The sequence below is a fragment of the Glycine soja genome, chromosome 15 (genome assembly GCF_004193775.1).
Source record: "Glycine soja cultivar W05 chromosome 15, ASM419377v2, whole genome shotgun sequence".
Classification (NCBI taxonomy): domain Eukaryota; kingdom Viridiplantae; phylum Streptophyta; class Magnoliopsida; order Fabales; family Fabaceae; genus Glycine; species Glycine soja.
The window spans coordinates 43,114,879-43,135,268 of NC_041016.1; the positions used below are offsets into that span (position 1 = coordinate 43,114,879).

General features: G+C 31.0%; 1 protein-coding gene and 1 pseudogene across 1 annotated transcript; one reads left to right on the forward strand and one right to left on the reverse strand.

The window, feature by feature from the left end:
• The first annotated feature begins 5,917 nt into the window (after positions 1–5,917).
• Positions 5,918–13,792, forward strand: LOC114387974 (retinoblastoma-related protein 1). Its single transcript, XM_028348281.1, has 18 exons — positions 5,918–6,246; positions 7,332–7,436; positions 7,526–7,668; positions 7,758–7,854; positions 7,985–8,031; positions 8,830–9,019; positions 9,275–9,341; positions 9,910–10,089; positions 10,174–10,367; positions 10,454–11,333; positions 11,561–11,705; positions 11,823–11,895; positions 12,074–12,250; positions 12,332–12,451; positions 12,535–12,679; positions 12,779–12,900; positions 13,183–13,298; positions 13,400–13,792. The coding sequence occupies exons 1-18, from the start codon at positions 6,181–6,183 to the stop codon at positions 13,548–13,550; spliced, it is 3,018 nt and encodes a 1,005-aa protein (XP_028204082.1). The 5' UTR covers positions 5,918–6,180; the 3' UTR covers positions 13,551–13,792.
• A 3,788-nt stretch (positions 13,793–17,580) lies between these two features.
• Positions 17,581–18,382, reverse strand: LOC114386179 (annotated as a pseudogene).
• Positions 18,383–20,390: the final 2,008 nt, after the last annotated feature.

Here is a 20,390-nt window from a genome sequence, read left to right on the forward strand (position 1 = left end):
ATTTTTTTTTTTCATTTTGAGAGAAATTTAAGTCATATATAATACTACTTCAAAAAAATACACTTTTTAATAGAAAAAAAAAATCTCACTTTCGTTTCTTACTAGATAATTTTATGTTATATTTATTAATATCTTGATAGAGCAAGTGTAATTTTTTTTTATGCTAGTAATTGTAATTTTTAAAACAAAAAATTTAATTTAAGCCTATTTTTTTAAAAAGATGAAATATTATTATGCAAAACTTATTTATATTTTTATTAGATACCAACAAGATTTTCGTTTATATACTTTAAAGTTATTAATTTTTAATTATTGGTGATTTTAAGTCATTTAAACAACATAAAGAATTCTAATTCTTTTATGAAGATTTTTCTATTTATTTTTTTAATTTTCTTGTAAATTTTTCTAAAAATTTTTATAGAAAAAACTATAATTTTACAAAACTACGATCAATTCTTTAAATTAAATGAAAATTTCATAGAAAATTATTTTTCTTGCATATTTTCATACAAATTTTACACAACAAAATTTATAATTCTTTTATTCAAAAGCAGACAAAGGTATAAAGTTGTAAAAAATATATCGGAGAGTGTTATTAATAAAATATAAAAAAATATTATATAAAATATAATTAATAAATAAAATAATTAATATTTGAATAATATATATCAATGTTTGAAATCATTCATAAAAGATAATGTTATCAAAAATATTATATTTAATTTATATTTCATATTCGGCCCCTCCAAAGTTTTCTCTTAAACTTCACCACTGCTTATACGCTTATACACATATAAATAATATATAGTTTTACTATTTTGATTGAATAATATTTATAAAAAAATAAGAAACACTGTAAAATAATGAAATAATATTCTAAAACTACAATAAGAGTAAATAGCATTATAACTATAAAAACAATAACAAAAAATTAAATAAGCATATATAAAAAATGACAGTAAATTAACATTACAACATGCGAAAATCAGAAATAGGAATAATAATCAAATCAAATCAAAATATGTTTTAAAAAATTTCAGAAAAATGACATTAAAATCGGTGAAAATGAGAAATGCTAATAAAATAGTATATATTATCATAATATAAAATAAAAATACTAATGAAATATTTTAAGAATTACAAATAATAATAAGATTAATATTTATATAATGGAAAAAGATAGTTAATAGAATTGTTAAGTTCCTTCATGTTATCATTACTATTATTATTAATTGCATAAAAAATAAAAAGATAGATAAATTAATATTTGAGTATTGTTGTTATCTATGAAGCACCGACACGGACATCAGCCACGACACAGACACGGACACGTAAACACCTGTAATATTCAAAATATAGAACGTAATATGAGTGTCATGTCAGTATTGGACACTGACACAAACACGTATCGGACACCGAACACAGTAAGAGGCTAGAGTATCCATGCTTCATAATTCGATATAAAATAACATTTAAGAGAACATTGTGTTAACCAAATATCATTTTACAAGAAATCCTGTACAATAAGAGAAATAGAGGAATATTTTGAAAGTAAATCATGTGTAAGAGGACACAACATAAAACATATGCATGTTTATTTAAGATGATTACATTAATAATATATACATAGAGGATATATATTTTGTTTCATGAAAGATAATGTCCCTATAGATTACAATTATTAATAAAATTAGAATATTAATTTTAATTTTCAATACTCCCCGATAAGCTTATTAAACTTTTGCTTGTTACAAGAAAATTTATTCCCAATCAAAAACATAAAACTTGAGTTCGTCTAAAAATGACAACAATTTAAAAGACAACTTAAAGATGTTGGTGAAGTCATAGAATAGTGCCAGAAAGAGAGGCCTAGAATATCCATCTGCATAAGATAAACTTCGACTTTCTTAAAAAATAACCTTTGAAAGCTTCAAACAATATTTTTGAAGACAACTCACTGATATTGATGAAAATGGGGAATATTGATTGAAAAGGAGAGTTGGAATATACATCGGCCTAGAAAATTCAAAGGAAGTTTTGGCTTTCTTAAAACCAAGATTTGAAGCTTTGTTCAAACAACAATGGAGGCCCAAAATTATTTAAAACTTGAAAAACTAAGTCCACTATATTTTGGACAGAGACAATGTATCCAGGAGAAAGAAATAGGCCAGTGGATGTAGGACAAAAATTAAATAGTGGAAGCCATTGTAGAGAGAAATAGAAACAAGAACCAAACATGGTGCAAAAGGGTTTTTCTCCAAAAACACATCCAATGGAGTTGAAACTCCAAGAGCAGAAGAGGAGCTCCATTAAGAGAGCTCTGATTGACACGAAATTGCAAGGGTGGGTTGCACTAGGAGGATGACCACTGCATCAGAAGTCGATGTTGAAACCAGTGTCGGACATGCCACCACATGCTAGTTGAAGGCATTGTTTGGCTGAGTTACACGATCTTCGATGAGGCTGTCGTCACTACTGTTGTGTAGATTAATAGGTCACGACGCAAGTGATAGGGTCATGGGTTGGAAAGGTCGCCAAAAAAGGACAAGTGGCATTGAAAGCTAGGAGAAATGTGAAAGAAGTTGACAAAAAAGGAGATATGGTTATTAGCAGAAAAGGATAAATGTGAAAGAAGTTGTTAATACCATGTAAAATAAGAAAAATAAGGAAATTTTTTAGTATAAATGTGTTAGAGCACACAACAAATGCGTATTTATATAGAATAATTACATTAATAACACATAAATAAAGATATTTTATTTTTTGTAAAGTAAAGATAATGTTCCTATAAACTACCATGATTAACAGAATCAGAATATTGATTCTAACAGAATCAGAATATTGATTCTGATTTTCAACAAAAACCAAAGTTCATTAAAAAAAATGTCAGAAATTAAAATGTATTTCATTTTTTTGCACATTTATTACTTTAAAATAAAAATAAAAATGATTTATTTTTAATTAAAAATAAATATAAAAAAGTATATAGATGTGAAGTAACTTGTAAGACCGGCCTATTTTATGTTTTTAAATGAGTTCATCATTAGAAGAAAAATTTAATAAAGTTCTTAAATATTATGGGTATTCATAATCTGTATCATCCCAAAGTTAAATTTTTACAAATTTGGCTTTAAAAATTATACCTGACATATTCGAGTGACTGTTTTTTTTTTTCACTTTTGGAATTGTTTCCTACACTTTCTATATTACTGTTGAAATGATCATTTTAAAAGTAATAGTTTTTAATACATAAATTATCTTGTAATATGGGAAGTACAGGAAGCAAACTCGGAAAGTGCAGAAAGCAATTGCCCATAACAATGGGTCTGGTTGTAATTTTTTGACTTTCCATAATCCGATCCTATGTCAAAAATTATATTTTTAAAGTATATTTTTCAAATAATCATATATTATTATATTAATCAATTGTTCCATATATGTGATTGTTCTATTTTTTATTTTGGAAACTTATCTTAGTTTAAAAGTTACTTTATTAATTAATTATATGATATTCTATTATCTCCTTTAACAATTTTACTTATTTACATGATACATAATAAAAAGAAAATTATACTTGACGGTTTCCTGTTTGTTATATTTAAAGCATGCATTAAATATATGATATTTAAGTCGTTAACAAGATAATTTAGCTTTTATTGATCATGAAAAGTTTTCTCGAAGCCTTCCATCCTGTTGTACATTTTCACTATAGAGTCACTGATAAAAAATTAAAAAAGAATTACTATAGAGAGGTTCTATTAGTGACATTTTTAATTTTCGTCATCAGTTCCAAGTTCAGATTTGCATATTTTCTTCTATCTTTTGGGTTTTTAATTTATTACATGTTTTTGTTATTTGTTGTATGTCATTAATTTTGAAAGTAAAAATATCTCATTGCATGTATCAAATATAAACAGACTATAAACAAATAAATAATGACACATTTACCACCTACTAATTAATTTAATGTATACACATTTGTCATCTTCGTTTATCTAAACAATCACTGGCTAATGTTTAATTAAACTTATCATGCCATTACTTTGGTGCTTATTTTAGACTTATCATGAACCTTGTAAATTTTGTGCAAAAGAGGGGGAAAAGAAAAAAAATCTCTCAAAAAAAATAAAGGGAAAGATTAAGTCATAAAACGCCGAGTTCAAAGGCTTCTTTTTAATTTAATGTATAAGAAATAAAAATTTATGTAAATAAATTAAAATTCAAAATGTACATTTAAGAAAATTTAATGCAGAAATAAATTGCATTCAAACATTTATTTGACTTTACATTTGAAGTAAAAAAAAAACAATAGAGAAGGTATTTAAGTTTCAGAATTAAATTTGTACTTTTTCATGCAAGCATTAATTAGTTTTAAAATTTAAAATAATTAACAAATAACTAAAAACTTGTGATTTTTTTAAAAAAAATACTATAATATTATAACACTGTTATGGTTTTTTAGTATCTTTCCTTTCTTTCTCAGATTGTTGTTTTCAACTTTGTTTAATTTTCTAGCGTGTAATGATTCAAATTACAAATAAGCCTACTTTATTGGGAAATTTTCCAAAATTAGTAAATTAGTTACTTATTTAGGAATAATAGCAAACTTTTTAGAATAGTAGCTACTACTAAACAAATTGTTTTCATGCTTTTGTTATTATTGTTAGGTACCTATATATAAGAAAGAAAGTAGTGGACTCGGATCACGACTTATTTTGATGCAGTTCATACATGTAGAAAACAGATACTAATAGGAAACTTTGAAATATTATACTTATGTAGATAGACTTCGTTGTTTAAAATATTACACATACCTAGTTAATTAGCCTATATTCATGAAAGTTTACTTCATCTTTTCTTTTTTTAATGATGAAAGCTTGATCTTATTCCATGCAAATTGTTTTCTATATCCTACAAAATATTAGAAATCAATTTTTTTAGGTGATAATCAAGATTGTCAATTTTAAGAATTTATATAAACTCGTCACATTAATAATAGTGAAAGAATATTTCTATTGAGAATTTGATGTTATTAATAATAAAGATTTCATAATGTTATAAGTGAGAATTTTTCAATCTAAAAATAATGTATCAAATGAAAATATCTTTAATTTAGTGACTTGTAATAAGCTCAATAATCAATCAAATTTGCATAAAATTTATTCAGACTTTACTAAAAAGAAATTTTTTACATAAATTAACTCTTATAGACCTGTACAAGTTAACTAGTTTGATAATCATGCTAGTAATATTTATTTATTTCAACCCTAAGTAAATTATAAGTATATTTCATTCTACCTTTTTTATCTACTTAGAATAATGTTATTTTTTTAATATTTATCAAATATCATTGATGAATACTCTTTTTCTCTTAACTAGTGTTTGTGAAGTCCAAAAATTATTTTCATAATTTAAATAGAAAAATGAGTCATTTATTATAATTATCAATATAAATTATAATAAAAAATCAATTTTAACCGTTTTTAGATCTCTAAAAACGGACGAAATATTTTACATCAGATACCAAAGATCAAAAAACGGAGAGAGAAAGTGAAAACCAAAACCCACACTTAAGTTAAAATAAAGGACGAAATATTTTACGTTAGACACGAAATATCTCGGAAAACGGAGAGAGAAAGTGAAAACCAAAACCCTCACTTAAAGTTAAAATAAATACAGTACTACCTTACGTTACTTCTACACCACCCCAAATTACCAGACTACCCCTTTCCCTCACGGGAGACAACATTTTGGCGGGAAAAAACCTGTAGGGCACAACGAGTGGCGCCAAAACTCGTCAACTTTACCATTTTCCCAATATCCATTTATTTTCCTTAAGAAAAGGAAAGACAAAAAAATAAAAATAAAAATAGGCACACAACAGAACCGAACAGAAAACACAACAACAATACATAGAAGAAAAAAAAAGAAAGAAAAAGAACAAAACACTTCACTCTCCCTCTCTCTCTCTCTCCATTTCTTCTTTCTTCAGCTTCTTCTTCTTCTTCTTCTTATTCCGTTTGTTCGTTATAGGGTTTTCTCGATTCCGATTCCGATTCCTCTTGTGTTCCTTTCGCAATTCCTCCACCCTCACGCACGGAGCCCAGCTCCTCCTCCGCGCGTGATCTGAAGCCAGATTAGGGTTTCCGCATTAGTTCTCCTCCTGCTGAATCCAACGCCATGGAAGACGGCAAGCCCATGAATGGCGGCGACCAAGTCGAGTCTCGCTTCGTCGAGTTCTGCAAGGTTCTTTATTTTCCCGTTTGTCTCGTGTTCTTTGTTTTTTTATTTCTGGTGGGTCAATATTTTTTTTAGTTTGGTGAAATGAATTTTTATGTTTTGTTTTTGGTGTTTTGTGTTGTAATTGCGTGTGGGGTTTCAGTGGGAGTGGTCGGTATGCAGAACGTTAAGATCTTTTAAGGTTTTAGGTTAGTAGGTAAGAAAGTTCCGTGTGTTAATTTATTTTTTGTTGAGTATTTTGTCTAAGTTAAGTTTCCATTTTTTGAGTTAAGGATAGGAAGATGCACCTGAAAATATTTAATTGATCAATAACAAAATTCATTTGTTAACTGTGGCATGTTACTCATCCTGATGAGTGATGAAGAAGGAGACAATGCTTAATTTTTATTTGAATTTTATTTTTTGATTTTTTTTACTGAGCGGGGTAAGGCTAGGATAAATGTTTTGGAAATGAGTGACATGGATAAGGAAAATGAGTTGAGCGAAGCATGAAGAAGACACAGGGAGTAATGAATACACCAACCCAGCTGAGTTTGTTGCTTTAAAGGAAAGGAAGAAAAATAATTAATAGAATTTTCTCAGTAAATGAGCTGTTCGATTTGTTATGATTTTTATGATTGTTGTGATGTGATGCAGTGTGTTTAAATGTCTTTTGCTGTATTTGACAGAGTTGAGTGGGATTATGGCATTTCACTTGGGAAGATATTTATTGTGCTACTCTTGTACATCATCCATCTTCTAGTGTTTCTATTTTTTAAAATTTGTTGTTCACTTGTGTTATCTTGTAATACCAGTACACTCACATCCTGCTTTTGTTTTGTCTCTCTGTCTTCTTTTCTACCTGTTGCCTTTTTATTTTTGTTGTTGGCTGATATGCACCAAAAATTGGGATAGTTTGCCAAGATGTGTGTGTGTGTGGATCATTATGATACTTGAATCCCTATCAGGTTGAGATTGGGTTAATAAGTGAGACTCGGAATACAAGAAATGTCCATATATATTTTGTATGCATTTAGGTAGATTGAGTAGGGTTTAAATTGTGAGATCTTTTACTCATTAAATCCTACATTAATGTGCTCTTTTTATGACAGAATGGGCTAGCATTGGAAGAGAAAAGCTGTAAAAAAGCAAAGAATCTGTTTGGTGAAACCAAGCATATTCTACTGTCAAATTTTTCGTCAATGGGGAATGGAACGGTACAGAAGAACATTATTCTTTTTGGTTTAACGCATATCTTATGAAATTTTTTATTTTAACTAAATGAGTTTATATAATTCTTTTTCAGTCTGAAGAAGCAGAGAGGTATTGGTTTGCTTTCATTTTGTACTCTGTCAAGAAATTGATCCAGAAAAATGAGGAGGGTGGGAAGGAAGACGCCGAGAACACTGGGCTTAGTTTGTGCCGTATATTGAGAGCAGCTAAGCTTAAGTATTTTACTGACCTTTTGGCTAGCATATTCTTTTGTATTTTGTAGGTTGTTCTAGTAGTTACTGTTATACTTATCTTCTATTCAACAGCATTGCAGATTTTTTTAAAGAACTTCCACAGTTTGTTGTTAAAGCTGGTCCAACTTTAAGTAATCTATATGGCACAGATTGGGAAAACAGGCTTGAGGTATTGACTGAGCAGAGAACCATGACTGCATTTGCAAAATTTATGTTCTTGTGTGGTGGTTTGTTTATTTATTTAATCATTGGAATAATTTTCTATTAAGCCATTCTTTATGTTGCTATTTCTATACTAGGCGAAAGAGATGCATGCCAATGCTATTCACTTGAAGATTCTTAGCAAGTGAGTACCCACCTTTTGCATACATTATTGTTCATTATTATTCATTAATTTATGGTATTCATTATTATTCATTAAGATTCTGATTTGTCTGAAGTTGCTCATTATTATTGATTAACTCTGAAATTTCTTTCACTATGTATTATTTCCTGTTTTGTATAATAATTAAGCTAACCTGACATATGCTAATTCTAGGAAGCATAGTTTTCCATGGATAGTTATTTACTCATTTAAGTCCTTGCATCCAGAGATTAGAGGTAGTCATAGCTTAAATGTCATATTCCTTTCTTAAGGACTTAAGGACTTAAGGTAGCTGTTGCTGTTTGTTGGTAGTGAAGTTCACATTGCCTTATGAGTTTTGTTATTTGCTACTATTGTATTTTTATTAATATGATAATACATCATTAATGAAAATGTATTTTGTCACAAAAAACTTAACGAACATACATTTATTATAGAGGTAGTCTACTTAAGGTGGTACATGTATTATGAAGTGGTAATAACAGTTAACGGAATATGAAATGCAGGACAGTTAAAAATTTGTAGTTAACCTATCATAGACCCAATGCTTTGTCTGGAACTACAAATATGCTATAGTCAATGTTTCATACTACTGTTATTTTTCAACTATCCAAGAAATTAGATGCATGTTTGTATCATTTAGTCATCTCTCAGACTTTGCAATGCTATATGCTTAGCAATCCTATTCTAGCTGTATGCAGTTGTTTGCTTTAATTATCATGTGCAGTGCAACATGCCTACATGAGATGACATGACATCTTGTATGTTTGATGGTGCCAGGTACTATAAACGTGTGTTTGGAGAGTTCTTCGTGTCAACTGACACAAATGCTGAAAAAAACTCATCTATTACTGTTCATGCATCTGAATATCATCGATTTGGATGGCTGCTTTTCTTGGCACTTCGTGTACATGCTTTCAGCCGTTTCAAAGACTTAGTGACTTGCACTAATGGTTTGATTTCAATATTGGTCAGTTAACATTCTCATAGCACTCTTTTTTGTTAACATGCCTGTTAAGAGTTTTTGTTCTTTTTCTCCTTTTGATCATAGAGAAGAGAATTATTGAAATTTTGAATACTTGAATTTCTTAAATAAAATACTTGTTTGACTATTTTCAGGATATGCCTGTTATATTCCATTTCTTTAAAGTTGTAATATTTTAGTTTTTGTTTTTGTGGGGGGAATGAAAGAAAGTTTCTTAATTTCTGGCTGTATCTGTTACAGGCCATCTTAATTATCCATGTTCCTACTCGTTTTCGGAATTTCAACATCCATGACTCCTCACGCTTTGGTAATCCTTTGTTCTCCCCTCTTTCCTGCATTTTTTTAAAATTGTTTCTGTTTTATGTGGGCTGTACTTTGAAATGCATTCTGCAATACTGCATGCGTGCTCTTTCTTGTGCTCAAACATCCATTTACTTGTAGGCTATTTTGGAGATTGTCTTGAAAGTGAATTTGTTCTAATTATTAGAAAAATGAGGCTAAGTGAATTGAAAATACCATGTCGGATTATGGTTTTCTGATGAGGCTCTGTTATCATGTCAGTAAATCACAAGAACCATATAAGAAATAATTAGGAATACTGTTTGGAAAAAACTGATCTGCCCTCTGGGGGTCATTCTCATAAATAGCCATTAGGATCTTTAAAATAGAGAAATCTTAGATGTTACGGATATTTACAGTTCTACAGGAAATTGTAATGCTTAATTAAATAGTAATGACGGAATTGTAATGTCTAATTGAGTAGTAATGAAAACCTAAAAGACTGATTTGTCTGTATACAATTGTAATGCCTAAATAAATAGTAATTGTGACAGCCTAAAGGACGTTAGCACTAATATTATCAAATTTTCATTCAGTTAAGAAAAGTAACAAAGGTGTGGACCTCCTTGCATCACTTTGCAACATATACAACACTTCTGAAGATGAGTTGAGGAAAACCATGGAGAAAGCCAATAATGTAATAGCAGATATATTGAAGAAGCAGCCTTGCTTGGCATCTGAATGCGAAACCGAAAACCTAGAAAATATCGATAAAGGTTCATTTTCCTTGTGTTATTATTATTTATGCATCAGGAATACTTGATCTCTGTAACTGATGTTTATTATCCCGTTGTTTGTAGATGGTTTGACCTATTTTAAAGACTTGATGGAAGAATCTTCTCTACCTTCTAGTTTAAATATGCTAGAAAAGGACTATGATTACATGATTCGAAATAAGAGTGAATTGGATGAGAGGTTATTCATTAATGAGGATGACAGCCTATTAGCTTCAGTAAGCTTGTCTGGAGGTTCTGTTTCAGTAGGTGGTGTAAAGGTATGTTGAATGGAAAATTTGTTCTAAAATTTTGTTCTATCTTGTGTAAGATAACACCTAAAATTGTCTGTTATTGTACTTTATAGAGGAAATTTGATTCGATGGCATCGCCTGCTAAAACCATTACAAGTCCACTCTCACCTCACCGCTCCCCCACATCACATACTAATGGCATCCCGGGTAGTGCAAACTCAAAGATGGCAGCCACCCCTGTAAGCACAGCAATGACTACTGCAAAGTGGCTTCGAACTGTCATTTCTCCACTTCCATCGAAGCCCTCGCCAGAGCTGGAACGATTTTTGACATCATGTGATAGGGATGTTACGAGTGATGTGGTTCGCAGAGCACAGATTATATTGCAGGCTATATTTCCTAGTAGTCCTCTTGGAGAACGATGTGTAACCGGAAGCCTGCAAAGTGCAAACCTTATGGACAATATATGGGCTGAACAACGAAGATTGGAAGCACTGAAGTTATACTACAGGGTATTGGAAGCAATGTGCAGAGCAGAAGCCCAAGTATTTCATGCAACTAATTTAACCTCTCTACTTACCAATGAGAGGTTCCATCGGTGTATGCTTGCGTGTTCTGCAGAATTAGTCCTGGCAACTCACAAGACTGTAACAATGTTGTTCCCTGCAGTACTAGAGAGGACTGGAATTACAGCCTTTGATCTTAGCAAGGTGATTGAAAGTTTCATTAGACATGAAGAATCTCTCCCAAGAGAATTGAGGCGACATCTGAATTCATTGGAAGAACGACTTTTGGAGAGCATGGTATGGGAAAAGGGTTCTTCAATGTATAACTCTTTGGCAGTTGCCAGACCTTCCCTTTCTGCAGAGATAAATCGTCTTGGACTGTTAGCTGAACCAATGCCATCATTGGATGAAATTGCAATGCATATTAACTTCTCTTGTGGAGGACTGCCACCAGTGCCTACCTTGCCCAAGCTTGAAAGTTCTCCAAGTAATGGTTCTCTCCTTTTAGTTCAAACTTGAAGACTTTTAAGTCATGTTTCTAAGTTTTCATATATTTCTGTGTGCTTCATTCCATACAGTTATTGTCATGGTTATCTATATGATACATAAAATTGTTTCTCCTCTGTCCTTCCTACATACCTCTTCCTCTAAGATCCCAAGATGAAAATGCGTACTTTTCAGCTTGAGTAACATCTTTTAATTAATCAATTTCAGCTCAGAATGGGGATATCAGATCACCAAAGCGAAATGTTTTAATGGAAAGAAATTCTTTCACTTCACCAGTGAAAGATCGCCTTCTTCCCTTCAACAGCCTTAAGTCAAAACTACCCCCACCTCCTTTGCAGTCAGCATTTGCCAGGTATAACAAGAATGATCTGGTAGTACTTATATATGTAAATTTTCATTATTTAAATTTTTAACCACTTTACTGTTGTTTTTCTTTTGGTGCTTTGTTTTGAATGTTTGTTCAATGCAGCCCCACAAAGCCAAATCCAGGAGGTGGAGGGGAAACATGTGCAGAAACTGGGATCAACATCTTTTTTGGCAAGGTATTATATAACACTGTTATACCATGTTAACTATTTGTGACCATTTTGTGTTTTCAGGAACAACTGGATCTAGATGTTTGACTTTGATATTGAAAACTTACTTTGATTGAATGATTTTGTTTCTTCACTATATCAGTTTTAAGCATTTCAGCTTGTGTACACTTTCTTTGTTTGCTAGATCATTAAGTTGGGAGCAGTCAGAATAAGTGGCATGGTTGAAAGGCTACAATTATCTCAGCAGATTAGGGAGAATGTATACTGTCTTTTCCAGCGGATCCTAAATCAATGGACATCTCTCTTTTTCAACCATCATATTGACCAAATCATCTTGTGTTGTTTCTATGGAGTTGCAAAGGTTTCGCTTTTGGTTTAGAAACTTTAGAATGTGATGTGCTTTTATATTATTACCTTATTCTCATTCTATTCTGTTTTGCAGATTTCACAACTGAACCTAACTTTTAAGGAGATTGTATACAACTACAGAAAGCAACCACATTGCAAAACACAAGTTTTTCGTAGTGTATTTGTTGATTGGTCATTGGCCCGCCGAAATGGGGTATGCAACTGAAGGTCAAAATTCAATGCTTATGTTTAACTTTTCTGAGAATTGTTACTCACAACTGATCTGAATGAAAACAGAGAACAGGACAGGATCATGTTGACATCATTACCTTTTACAATGAAATATTCATTCCTTCTGTAAAGCCACTGCTGGTTGAACTTGGCCCTGCTGGACCAACCACGAAAAGTGATCGCATACCTGAAGTTAATAATAAAAATGATGGTACTTGCTTATTTGTGAAGTCACTTTCAATTGCTTTCCTGACTTCCATTACTATGCCAATCCTGTGATCAATTGACTTCTGTGGTCTTCTCTTTCCAGGCCATTTAGCTCAATGTCCAGGATCTCCTAAAATATCACCTTTCCCAACCCTTCCTGATATGTCTCCAAAAAAAGTGTCAGCCACACACAATGTATATGTCTCTCCATTACGATCATCCAAGGTACTAATATATTTGTTTGGATTTCTTCTTCGGACTAGATGATTTCCCAGTTTCTATTGCTAGTTATTGCATAACAATCATCTGACATTATGCTGGACAAGGAAGAAGCATGTAAGGACTGTAGTGTTCAATTTGTTCATTTTTTCGCAGATGACTGTTTTGTAGTTTGCAAACTCATGTCATATCTAGGTGATATAAATTTGTATCTAGAAAACTGTTAAAAAAACAAAAACTCCATTTTCTTTTATGGAACACAAGTGTATTCATTGGTTATCTGCACAGATGGAAGCCCTAATATCACACAGCTCAAAAAGCTATTATGCATGTGTTGGGGAAAGCACTCATGCATATCAGAGCCCTTCAAAAGACCTGACAGCCATCAATAACCGTTTAAATGGGTATGATTTTTCTTCATGCCTTAAACATTGTGAAACATATTTATTTACATCATTGAAAAGGGACAACCTTATTTATTTGTGTCTGATTCTATGTTTTTTAGCAACCGGAAGGTGAGAGGTCCCCTCAACTTTGATGATGTTGATGTGGGGTTGGTGAGTGATTCTATGGTTGCAAACAGCCTCTATCTGCAGAATGGAAGCTGTGCATCATCATCAGGTGCACCATTGAAATCAGAGCAGCCTGACTCCTAGGATTCAATGTTGTGTATATTCTTTCTTGTGTCCGTGCTTTATGAGAAGGGGGGGGTATTGTTATGAGCGGTGAGATTGTAGAATGCCGCCACTGCCCCCTTGTACTTCTGTGTATTTGTTAGGTATTATTAAATTGAATGCAGAATGTAGGTCTCTCATTAGGTAATTAATAATAGTTTTATGTCCGTCCTAGTTCAATTTGATTTTAATTATCATAGTTTGTAATTTGTTTGTTTCCACGATAGCTGATTTGTCTGTCTATTTAGGGATATGTCATGCATATCTGAAATCTTTAACGAGTTAGGCCTTTCAATGTTAGGTCATACTTTTAAAAAGGTTAGATTAAGCCTTAAAAAAAAACCAAAGTTAAGTTATAAGTGGTATTGTCAAAATTTGGCATTTAAAAAATTGTCATTAGGTTAAGTCTGATTTTTGGATTTGTTTGGATGATTGCGATCAAATCATTCGGTTTGGTTAAGATTGCAGTTGGTCTTTCTAAGATCGAATCAAACGTAACACTTATATTGTATTTTAGTGTTGTGTTTTTTTTATATCACCTGAGTTTCACAACATTTTGTATATAAAATTTATGTAATGTGTATTGATTTTTTTTTTCATTTGATTTTTTTAAGATATGTTTGATTTGAAATGGATAAAAATTTGTTAGGTTTTTATTATAAAATGTTCAATATATATTAACAAGTTTTGTTGATTGTTATTAACAAGTTTTCATATTTATACTATTTTCTTTTTTTTTACATTTTTTCATTATTAAAAATTATTATTTAGGAATATTTCAAATTCAAATACACAATTTTTAATAAGATATCTTCTTCACATAATATTATCAGTATGATATTTTATTTTTAAACTAACATGAGTAAAATAAATTTTAAACAAAAAGGATTTTCCATGAGATGGAAAATGAAAATTATTTGCTCCCGTAGGGTCTGTGAATAAGTAAACAGCCAATAATTTGCAATGAATATAGGTTAAATTAATATTTAAGAATATTTTTAAATTTCAAATTCACAATTTTTAATAAGATATCTTCAATTATAATACTTTTAATAAGATATTTTTTTTAAACTAGAGTAAAATAATTTTAAATAAAGAAGATTTTCCATGAGATGTAAAATGAAAACTATTTGCACCGACAAGTTTGTGAATAAGTAATTTGTTAATAATTTACAAAGAGTATGCCTTTTCTCCATTTCAACAAACCCATTTTGGATTCCCTTATCCTTAAATAGTTGCGGTTGCGGCACGACCTCGTACAAAAGCGGGGTTCATCGCATCAAATTATTATTTAAGAACATTTTTAGATTCAAATACACATAATTTTTTAATAAGATACCCTCTCACATAATATTTCCAATAATATATTTTATTTTTAAACTAACATGAGTAAAATAAATTTTAAACAAAAAGGATTTTCCATGAGATGAAAAACGAAAAATATTTGGCCCTGTAAGTTTTGTGAACAAGTAATTAGCCAATAACTTCAAAAATAAACATCAACTTATTATTTAAGAATACTTTTAAATACAAATTCATAACTTTCAATAAAATATCTTCTCACATAATATTTTCAAGAAGGTATTTTTTTTAAACTAACATGAGTAAAATAAATTTTAAATAAAGAGGATTTTCCATGAGATAGAAAATGAAAACTAGTTTCCCCCGCAACGTTTGTAAATAAGTAATTAGTTAATAATCTGCAAAGAATATAAATCAAATTATTATGTAACAATATTTTTAGATTCAAATAAATATTTTTTGATAAGATATCTTCAATAGGATAATTTATTTTTAAACTAACATGAGAAATAAGTTTTAAACAAAAAATATTTTTCATGAGATGGAAAATGAAAATTATTTGTCCCGCAAGATTTGTGAATAAGTGATTAGCTAATAATTTGTAAGGAATATACATCTTTCTATTAAAAAATATTTTCAATTTTTTTTTTTGCAACCATAGTTTTATGATAAAATAATTTTAAGTTACTTACTCTCAATAATATCATAGACTAAATTAATGTTAAGTTTTTTTTAAATAATTATAAATATCATTCACGAAAAGTAATTCTATTCAACATCATTATGAATAACAAAGTTTTTCTAGTAATATTTAACATAGTTGTATTTTAAAGATTCAAGAATATATGATACATATACAAAAATTAATTTAACAAAATTTTTTTATGAAAAAATAGTTTTAAATTGATTACTAAATAATATTATAAATTAAATTAATTTTAATTTTTTTATAACAACCATAAGCATCATTAGACAATCTTACGGAGTACACTTCCGTTAATTGGACCAAAGTGGCCACGTGGGAGACTAGGCCTAGACACTCCAAACCCAAGAAAGAGAGCTGAGGCACATATATAAAAGGGGCTTGAGCTGGATGAAGAAACTTAACTAACAATACTACACTATTGAAAGGGGATCACTTTGATTCTCTCTATTCCAAAGCTTATTACCGCCAAAAACCACCATTCAAGTCACCGTACTCCGTCGCTAGAACTCGTTTTCAGCTATCTCCTCCTATCACTAACACAACATTGGCGCCGTCTGTGGGGAATCAATTCGAATTCTCAACGATTTCTTTCAATTGAAGAAGGATATCTCGATCATGGTGAGCACAAGGAATCGAAAACAATTTTATGCGGCTTCACAGCAGATGCAGCAACTTTTCTATACGGATTTTAGCAGTTCAATTCCTGAAGCAACTCCAACAACTTCCGGCAATGGAGTTGTACGAATGATCCACTAATTCTAACGACAATCTCATCTCGTTCGAATCAGCATTATCCTACAAAGGCGCATCAACGTCATTGAATTGTCTAGGAAGATTCACATTTGTGCAACACTAAGGTAACCACATTCGATAATGAATTATTGAGTAACCAGTTTGGAAATTGTTTACCAACAAAGTTCCTGATTGACAACTTCTTTAAGTGTTTAGAAGGTCGTAGATTCCCAATTACATCTCATGCGTTTGTTGAATCAACAGGTTTCCTATTGCACCAGCACAATCCCCAATTGCAACCCCGTTGTAAATCTAGCTCCACAAGGTGTGTTTTATTCTTCAAGTCTGCTTCTAATGCATCTGAGGGATTCTCAATATTCTGCAGCTCCCCAATTGTTAAACTTCCATGAAGATTGAGTTCTCAAAATTGTTGAATACCAAACTCCGTAATTTTGTCAACATAAAACGAACTCAATACTTGAAGATTCTTCAGTTTTCCCAAATGTGCTGGTACCTTTCTTATATTAGTATTTATAAATTCAAGGCAATGCAAATTGGTGAGTTGATGCAAATTCGTGGGCAGCTCTTTTAAATTCAGACAATGGTTCAGCTTTAGTATTTGCAAGTTGGAGAGTGAACACGTTGAATCAGGTAGTTTTTCTATGCTGGTATAGGAAAGTTTTAATCAACAGAGATATGTAAGATTGCCTACAGAATTTGGCACCTTTGTAAGGTTACTACAACAAAACAAAGATAAGACACACAAGAACTTAAACTTGGAGAACAAGTCATCTATTGACATCTTGCAATGCCAATGATAACCAAAAGGATGATTCATTCTCCAATCTGTTTGTATAAATGTATTAACCTTTGAGTATCATGCAAACCCCCAAACCCATCAAAATATTCAACATAATTTGTTGCAAATGATAAATGATCGGTTGTTTTGGGTAAACCTTTTGCTTTATCAACTCCCAACCTAATACACATGTCCTCAGAAACATATTTTGCCAAATCATTTAGAAGGTCATGCATGACAAAACACATTCCCTGTGTTGCTTTATTGTTGAAAAAATGATCAAGATAATAGATCATTGAAATATTGTTCACCAACTTCTTCTGGAGTCTTTCTTTGTTGAGTACTTTGTAGAAAATTTTCAGCCATCCACAACTGAATTAAACACTCCTTATCAAACTCATAACCTTTGGGAAATAAGACACAATAAGCAAAGCATTTCTTGAGATGAGAAGGAAGGTGGTGATAGCTTGGTCTTAAAGCAGGGAGAATATCGCTATCATTTCTGAAAATTCCCATATCTCACTTTTGAATATGTTTTCCCATTCCCTAACAGATGATTTATTGTGTAATAGGCTTCCCATTGTTTTCAAGGCTAGAGGAAGTCCTTTACATTTTTCAACTATCTTCATATCAATCTCCTTGAAGTCTATATTTGCCTGAGGATTAGAACTTTGGAATGCATGTTTTGCGAACAATGCCAGCAATAATCTTCTTGTAATTCCTCCAGGTGGAGCTCTTCTGACCGCATGGTAAAGCAACCTTATTACTGCACGTCATGAATAGAATCCTACTTCCATGAGCACCATTTAATGTTGTCCAAAACGAGAAGAAATCTTTTACTAGTCAATTTTTCTTTCAGTCTTGTCTGAACCATTTCTAGCTCTCTACTACGATCAGTTGAACCACTAATTGTGTCAAGAATTGCTCTTGATACATTGAAGACATCAAAATCTTCTGAAACACAGACCCAAGCTTTAATATCAAATTTATCATCCATCCTTGGGTCATTGTATACGTGTTGGGCAACCATGGTCATACCCAACCTGCCCATGCCCACAATAGAAAGTATAGATAGCTTGTTGTCAATGTCAGATATGAGCCAGTTAAAGATAATTTCTTTGTCATCATCTCTGCCATAAATAATACTTTCACTTAACAAAGATGTTGATGACAATTTCTCTGACACTTTACTACCCGATCCTGATCCAACCACAACACCACTAGCCTTTTTCAAACCTAGATGATCGCTTTGACTTGCAAGATATTATAGGTCCTCAAGGACTTGTTTCATCCTAGATTCAATTTCATTTTCAATGAAACTGACAAAAGATTTTAGGGAATTCCACACCTAGTTAGCAGCAGTCTGAGCTTCAGCTTCCACTTGGCATTTTTACAGTTCATTGTCCATATCTTCCCAGAGATCCTCTGCTTCAAACACGACATCTTTGGCCTTAAGAAGCCAATCTCTCACACGTGCATCTCTGAATTGCTTTTTCTTCATTATCTGCAACTCTGCTTGTTTGTGAATGCATTGCTATTTATTTCTTAAATAGATGTCGACCCACAGAATGTGCGGATTTATAAAAAAATTGTATTTTTTTGTTGTAGGTCAAAGATCATAGATGTTTTCAACTAAGTCAGGTACTAATCTTCCTTGCAGTGTATGAGAATAACAAATAATTACATATGATAACATTTGAAGATATTAGAAACATTTAGAAAAATATTACGTTGAGTTGTAATTTAAGTGATTATAAAATATTTGTTGAAATTTTATGTAAGTAAATATTTTTCAAAATTATATTAATTATACAAATTGCTTTGAAACTAATATTCGTATATGATGGAGATATTAGAAATATGTTAAAAAATGTTACATTAAATTATAAAAATAAACAATTGTAAAATATTTGTTGAAATTATATTTAAAAACATATACTAAATAAATAATTATACAAATTATTTTATATTAATAGTTTTCAAAATTTAATATACTAGTTAAACTGTCTGTAAACTACAAATAGAAAATAATATTTGTCAAATTTTACAACTTGTTAGGAAAAAGGATAGAAAGATAGAAATTTGCTATCAAACAATACATAAAAGACTTCTTAATAATCAAATCCTAAAGATACTGAGTTTTGGTGCATTGGACGAACAAGAGATATCGAATAGTGTTTTTAACATTGCTCATTGATTCAAGGAAGATGAATTGAAAAAAAGGTTAAAGATATACTTCGTGCTCTATGGTGATTGCATGAAATATAACATATTGTGTAGTAGCTAGTCGAAAAATCTAGTTTCACGGGTCACAAATCTAGTTGGGATTATTTTTAAGCTAGGTCTTTTCAAATTAATTATGAGGTCAGAATAATTTCCTAACATACTAAATAAATCCAAATTCATAATTAATATATAGTATTTCCTTACTACCAATTCACAATATAAAGCATGCAGTTTCTCTGCTGCATGCAGTTTTTTTTCACTACTTAAACAACAAATTGAATTCCTACATATAATATTCAGGAAAAAAAAAAAAGTAGACGTGATCAGTCTAGTCCTAGTACTTTTTCTGTTGTTTCACTCATATAGATTAAAATAAGAAGAGGGCAAATAAACCCAGTTACTTTACAGCATAAAACGCCAAAAGATAATTTACTTTTGATACTAATGGTGCCCCTTATGGCTTTGACTCCATTGAATTTGAATCCGAGTTCACATTATTATATAATGACTGGACTGCTTGAGTAGGAAGAAGTGAAAATAGCTACATGCTGAGTTCAATGGACTTGACCATGAAACTATACATTTCTGCTAGTTGTTTCACAAATTGTGTTGATGAAAGTTCCATGTCCACAAACCTATGCTTTTTTAGCAACTGGCAGTTTTGTGATTTAGAACAGTTGAGATCATCATCTAGTTTTTACTTTCTATTAGGATCAACAAATTGAATATCCTCCATGCAACTTTCCTGTTTGAATATATGGATTCCCGGTGTACAAATTGAGGTGTGGTTTAAACAATGAGGAAATGTAACCTCTACATGGTACCACTCGTTTTTGAAAGGCACCTCGTATGGACTATTTGTGACTGTATCTCACGGAGATCAGAAAGATAAATATGATTCCCATCTTGAAATGTTTTTTTTATAAAAGGAACATTTATTGCCATTGATGAACAACATGGGACAAAAATATGTGTCATGCATACGTGCAATAAGAAGACAAATTAAAGAACTTTGTCGGGAACTTATAACGATCGAAACCATAAAGAAATTGAAGGT

Bases quoted from the DNA above. Each gene is read 5' to 3' on its own strand.
- LOC114387974 (XM_028348281.1), top strand. From the start codon at position 6,181: ATGGAAGACGGCAAGCCCATGAATGGCGGCGACCAAGTCGAGTCTCGC. The intron at 10,368-10,453 runs GTATGTTGAATG...TGTACTTTATAG, and splicing joins TTTCAGTAGGTGGTGTAAAG to AGGAAATTTGATTCGATGGC. The intron at 11,706-11,822 runs GTATAACAAGAA...TGTTCAATGCAG, and splicing joins TTGCAGTCAGCATTTGCCAG to CCCCACAAAGCCAAATCCAG.